Source organism: Musa acuminata, chromosome BXJ2-6 (assembly GCF_036884655.1).
Source record: "Musa acuminata AAA Group cultivar baxijiao chromosome BXJ2-6, Cavendish_Baxijiao_AAA, whole genome shotgun sequence".
Taxonomy (NCBI): Eukaryota; Viridiplantae; Streptophyta; class Magnoliopsida; order Zingiberales; family Musaceae; genus Musa; species Musa acuminata.
Window position 1 is genome coordinate 34,655,031 of NC_088343.1, and position 6,710 is coordinate 34,661,740.

General features: G+C 41.7%; 2 protein-coding genes across 2 annotated transcripts; one reads left to right on the forward strand and one right to left on the reverse strand.

Annotated features, from left to right (window-relative positions):
- Positions 1-158: 158 nt before the first annotated feature.
- On the forward strand, positions 159-1,476 carry LOC103988956 (uncharacterized). The gene is made up of 2 exons (XM_009407653.3): positions 159-612; positions 953-1,476. The coding sequence occupies exons 1-2, from the start codon at positions 299-301 to the stop codon at positions 999-1,001; spliced, it is 363 nt and encodes a 120-aa protein (XP_009405928.2). The 5' UTR covers positions 159-298; the 3' UTR covers positions 1,002-1,476.
- A 147-nt stretch (positions 1,477-1,623) lies between these two features.
- Positions 1,624-6,710, reverse strand: LOC103988957 (chitin-inducible gibberellin-responsive protein 1). Its single transcript, XM_065113676.1, has 2 exons — positions 6,628-6,710; positions 1,624-3,671 (listed from the first exon to the last, which is right to left on the reverse strand). The coding sequence occupies exon 2, from the start codon at positions 3,634-3,636 to the stop codon at positions 1,918-1,920; it is 1,719 nt and encodes a 572-aa protein (XP_064969748.1). The 5' UTR covers positions 3,637-3,671; positions 6,628-6,710; the 3' UTR covers positions 1,624-1,917.

Genomic DNA, 6,710 nt, shown 5'->3' on the forward strand with positions numbered 1-6,710 from the left:
CGCCAGCTAAACTGTATCCGATCCCAGCTGTCCTTTTTATTATTAGTATTATTATTATTATTTTTAATTGCGCAAAACGTCACTGAGGACCACTTCGTTATATCCATGGAGTAGTCAGTCAGAAGCAATGACTACTTTATCGAAGACTTTCAGGTCAACCGACGAGGAAATGGTTATATAGACAGACCAAATCGCCGGGAGTGGTGAGGTACCAAGTCGTCTTCTCACGACTGGCCGATGCCTGCGATGGCAGCCTTGTAATCCAAATTATTCTGCGTTGGGAGGGGCTGAGGGATCGATGAGGCTACTGGAATTCCCTTGCGGCCGTCGAGCCTCCCTGCCGGAGGAGACGGCGCCAACGCCGACGGCGGAAGCTGGGGACACGCAGCCAGCGGCGGAGACTGCGCCGCCGGAGAAGCTTCTTCGAAGGGCGACGCGCGGGTGGGTGCCGCCGTGGCGGCCGTCTCTGCTGTCGATCTCGGAGGACGGTGCCTCCGTGGGGACTCCGAGGCAGCCGGCGACGGTGGCGAAGAGCGGAGGATCGGTGAAGGCGAAGGCGAAGGCGAAACCGGCTGTTAGAGCAGTGCCTCGTGCTACCAAATACGACTACCAGTACGTAAATGTGTGTTTTATCTACTGCTGCTGTTTCCTTGTGCTACTTTTTCGCTCTAATATATATGAAGGTTTATGGAAGCAGTTGAGACTGTGTGTACGTGTGACAGTCAGGGAGATGCCAAGGAACATGAAATAAAAGCTTTTAGCTAACTTTTTTGGATGAAATAAAAGCAGAGGAGTTGAGAGTAGAAAGATGTAGGCATCATTGATACTTTATTGGAGCAAAGGTGGTCGATGAAGTGCTTGGCATGCTGCTTAGGAATAGTCTAATTAAGAAAAAAACTATATTTTCGAATAAGCAAGTTTAATAAGGTCTCTATTCATTTGCTTCTGTCAGGCACTACGCCGTCGTGCCCGCATTTGCTCCGATGGTCTTCCTATTCTAAGCATCATGGCAGTGAGTGAGTATGAAGAAATGTTTCGGAAGCAAAACCGAATGCATGCCTGTAATTTCATGTTGGTGCTGTTGATGATGATAGATGTTGGTGACTCTATATTTTTCTTGTCCTTTCTTTTGTCATTTTGATTAAGTTTGGAAAAATATGTACATACTTGATTGATTAAAATTGAAGGTGGTTCATTTCACCATGTGATTTGATGGATTACTCTTTATCTTGAGTATTCGTAAAGAGGAAGAAGGGAATTAAAAGCTTTCACACAAAATGATGGCATTACCACCATCGGTTGCGGTACGCTTCAACATCGATCCTATACTCGATGGTTGCACCCTCTTCGTGAAGACGACGTATATATGATCCCAACAGGGTCATTTGCATGCATGTGAACAGGAGCTGCATAGAGAGAGAGAGATCCGAGTAGCTTATTGTCTTCTAGCTTGGAAAGTGAACATGATGGACACGTCCTCTGCTCATCTCGCAAATCATAGGTTGACCCAGCAAGCAACGCAAAGATAGAAGTCAACTACTGCATACGAGAACTGACAAGACGTCAACGAGCCGTGGTACGTGTTATTGATCGCAATAAATTATCATTCCAATGAGTAGATGATACCGCAACGCTCCTTTCAAACAATATTCTCACATCGATAGCCCGATCAGACCCGACCCATTTGATTTCGGGCCCAAAAAATTGATTAGAAGAAAACAGAATCGAATACATACGATTCTCAAGCTCCCAAGTAGTTTGGTGTCACAGAAGACTCTGATTACAACAACAGACGCAGCACTCGGGCAGCGGGCAACAGAACAACGAGATACATCACGAGATTCGTACGTGGATGTTCTGCATTCAGCGATCTGACCTTTATTCCTTGGAGGCTTCTCTCTAATGGGCAATTACTGATCAGTGCCAAGCAGAAGCCGAGACGAGGTTCCTATTCTTCCAACCCAGCAGCAACGCACCATCTTTCTCCATCAACGTATATTTATCTGAGTAATAACCCAACAGAGTCTTTATCACTGAGTTCACATACGGGCTAAGCGGGTAAGGTCTAAAACCTACCATGCTGAGCCTGGATCTCCACTTGCTCAGCAGCTCGTGCCTCTCGATCCTATCCTTCCCTTCGCAGGCAATGATGTTAACTATGTCCTTTGCCAGACAATGCTGCTCGATGTTTGTCCTATCCTTGCTCTCCTTGGGCAGCATCACATCAACCGATTCAAACATGGCAGAGTAGTAATCTAGTGTCTCGACAAATCTCGACGAGAATGGTGTCGTGTTGGTGTTGGACTCCTGCTCCACCAAAGTCATCACTTTCGGGGACAAACTCTTCACCAACCTGAGCAATCCATCACCAGGGTTGTTTACCTCGACACTCTCATCGGGCGTGTGGTGGAGCTGGAGACTGAAGTTGACGGCAAGGGCTTCCCCAAGCCTAACATCCAACATTTCTTTTGTAACCTCAGGCTCACATGCAGGGAGGCCTTTAAACTCAAGCGGAATATTGAATTTCTTGGACATGTCCAGCAACATCTTCCCGACTACATGCAACCCATCTCCTCGAGTATACTCTGCCACTGGATCATCAATCCCTGTTATTCGCACATGTGGTGGACCCCCAGGTCTTGCAGCTAATGCTTGAATAAGAGTGACCCATCGGGTCCCTTGAGCAATCTGGAAGTCTATAATGTGGATCCTGTCCTCCTTCTTTAGCGCATCAGCTATTGCTCCATTCGCTGCCATATACCCAAACTTGAAGTAGGGGCATATGTCATACAAAATCCTCATGTAGGAAAGAAGCTCCTTACTTTCTGGCTCACGGCACCTCAAGGCACGATGGATGTTGGTGCCAGAAGACTTGTGCCTTGCCACCAGCCCTTCCAGCATATAAGCACCAAGTCGCTGGATAGGTACTCCAGTAATAGAAACAACACTTCGGGCTTTTTCAACTAATAATTCAAATTCCTTTATCTTGTTCTTGGATAGAGTTTCAGCACACTTGATTAGAAGCTGTTTCACATCATTACCTGATGGTTTCCTCATTTCTCTGAGACGTTTCTCCGGACGCACTTCATGACTTGGATTCAAATTTCTACCGGAGAGGTAACAAGGATGGACTAGAGAAGGAGATTCTAACTGGATTTCATGGGTCCATGTTCTTGACCGCTGCTTTGGCAGCTGAGTTTGCTTGTTCTCCTTCAACTCAGGATCAGTGCTGGTTGTTGGTTCATCTGTATCCGGTGCCATGAGAGCAGTTTCAATCTCCTGTAACGCGTGCTTCATGCTCTGACTGGAAGCTGCAGAAAGTGAATTGGATTGTATCTGGATACCCTCTGGAAGTTGAACTTGCGACGGTTTGAATCTGCTGTCGGTGTCCAATGGAGAGTACCCAGAGAGGCTAACCCCTGGGATGGTATCTGTGGAGCTGTGCTGATCCTGAATATTGCTTGGCACAGACAAATTGTCACACTCAAACTGGCTAGAAAGAGGGGAGCTGGGTGAGTTGCCAAGAGCTGATTTTGTGGAATCAAGTGTCCATTCAATAAGCACTAGATTTCTTGGAGAAGGGTGTTCACACGATAAATTTGCACCAGTCATTCCATATAACTGATGAGAGTCCATGCTAGAAGGATGAGCATCAACTATGCATGAGATATCTGTGCATGAAAGAGGAAAGGAACACAGCCTCAATCAAATATCACATAAAAGCATGCTTGTCAATGAAAACCAAATGAGGCTACAGCTGACTTAAAAGGAGATCATTACTGCAAGATGCATATAATTACTGGAAAAAGAAAGGAGGAAGAGAATGAAGGCAATAACATATCAGTCAATTTAAAACCAATGAATCACATAGCTACCCAAGTCTTGAAAGAGACTATTGTCTATGCAGTTTAGGGAGCCACATTATTTATATACTTATCTTTTAAGCTAGTGGCCAAAGGCACTGAGAAATTTTTAGGGTCTCAAAGGTGGATCAGGCAAAACTCCTGGTTCCTACAGTATCTCTCATTCATTCTTAAGCAGTTCTGCAATTGTAGAGGATAGCAGTATTGCATACAGCAACTTAATTTGAAATTGTTCTCACACATAGCATATGTACATACTCTATGTTCATAATTCTTACATAAAACATTAGTGCAGAAACTGAAGAGCTTGAGGCAAACATTACATTCTTCTAAATGGCACTTACCAAAGCCTAACAACCACATCGATGATACTTTAATGATCAAAAGAAGTAGAAAGAAAGATTCATTGGCACAATTGACCAGATTCTCTCGTAACATAACCGACAAGTTTACATATATATGGCAATATGTTGCCTAGTCACCTACTGGCATTGGGCTTTCACAATTCCTTAGTAATTTATGGATGGTAGTTCTAATCCAATATTCTAGGTTATACAGAATGAATTATGCTGAGGATTTCCTCTTTCATTGCACAGATGATGAGCCCTCGTACTAGCAAAACCTTCTTTGTTCATTGGATGTCTTAATGCAGAAATTAAGAGCTTCACATGTGGTAATGAAGAATTTTAACAGCTTCTGAGGTGACAAAAATAACATTGCCTAGGAGAGTACAAGCACATGGCTTTTTAATTTTTTATAACAGTGAAACCACAGTGATATGCCCATCAAGAATATACCAGTTCGGGGGCTAATTTAATTTTCACACTGGTTAAAATTATTGCATGAACATAAGAAAGACAGCATGAACTCTGGGAGGGAGGGAGATCAAAACAATCAAGCGTATCACGACAAGATCATACAACCACCAATAATGACCATGATTCATTGACAGAAATAATGGACATGATTTTTCAGAGTGTAACTATTCTTGCCATTTCTTCCTTTGAGATTCATTGAATAACTTATTTTTAATATGAGCTCAAGTAGACTGTAAGTAGTACGACATAATTCTAGGATAAAGCATCCCGCCTATACCCCTCTGAGAATTCTAATCAGTCTCCCATCCCAGCACTTCATGCATCCTGCCTCTTTCACCTTACCAAGTATCCATCCTAGAAGTACAAAAACAGATAACTATGATAGGTCTTATTGAAAAATAATCAACATTTATTGCCAGATTGTATCAAGTGCACCAACAATGATCCATCATCCAGAACAATTGATATCAAACTCCAACTCTAGCATTGTTAGGTGTAAGCCTTTTATATATAGCAAATTGAAGATTTCCTTCCTGGTGTTGTTTTCGAGCATCCCAGTATTATTAATTGTCTCTGTAATTAGAATATCTTCATGTCTAGACTAATCACTATAAAATTCTGTGTTACTTATTTTGTTTTGTTCCAAAATTGATTTATGCAAGACATGAACTAAAATACAATGTCTCATTTAAAAAAGCAAAACTTGATAAGGTCCTAATGTGGTAGGCTGCCGAGAAATATGGTAGAAAACTGTATGTTACTGGAAACTTGAGACCAATCGTAGCTAGTCAAGCCTCCATTTTTTTTAACCATATGAATAACTTTTTGACAAAATCCTTTTCTACACAATATTTTCCAGATCCTTGAAGTAGGCCAAAATCTTTGGATCATCCAAGAGTGGTTTTCCAAAGATTCCCGACTTATGAAATATTTTGTAGGTTAGTCCTCACTTGCAAATCCTGAAATTACTACGATGGATGTCATTTAACTTCACATTAGATAACTGTAATTACACTGATAAATAATATATATTGCTAAAATGACAAGATTATATCAAATAAGAAACCAATGTAGTTCCATACAGGAAGAATTAATCAGTGCACAAATGTAACATATGTGAAAAACCCATTTCATTTCCACTGATATTTCTTGGTTGTGCATTGAACATGTGGATTAGGCTATATGCATAGAAGATGGTGAAGAGCAGTGAAGGCTGATAAAGAGAATCATCCTAGTGACAAGTTTTTCTTTTCTTTTATATAGGGGTAAGCAATGCAGAATATTGATGATATTGGAAGAAAGCATCAGGGGAACACTGAGCACAAGTGATTTGCATCAAAGGTTTGCAAAAAACTTTATGCGTCACTGCAGAACTTAATGAGAGGGTAGTCATTTCCCTCTTCATCTTTTCATGTAAGATTGTTAATTTCTATTCACAAACAATGAACAGATAATCAATATCTCTCAGAAAGAACACGATTTAAGGAAACATCAAAAAAATCAAACGGAAAAAGGGAAAGAAGCAAGTGTCAGAATATAAGTCATACGATCCTATTTTTTACGTCATATTAACCTTAAACAGCAAACCCACTCAAGCCTAACAACGGATAACATACACCCATCCAACTCCAAAAGGTAAAAGCAAAGACAAAGCGAAGACTTTTTTGCTTTTTATCAACAATCAAAGTTTGCAACTTGTTTCCCTAACGAATCATAGCTTGTAAGAAGAAACGCCTGATCAACCTCGCATACGAGCCTCAATCACCAATCACCATAAAATACAGAAAGATTAATCAAAACCAGCAGAATTCAACAGATTTCGCGAAAATCTTTGGGAACCCCCGCACGAATCAACGGAACAAAAATTAGACCTCAAGTGTAAAAATTTGCCATGCAAACCAACTAGAGACACGTATAAAAATAAACCTTGAGGTCACCGATCCTACCTTCTTAAAGAATCTCTTCGCCTCGCTCGTCTTCCCCTCTCCTCTCTAGTGGAAAAAGTTGCTGCTCTGCTCACGGCGTCCCA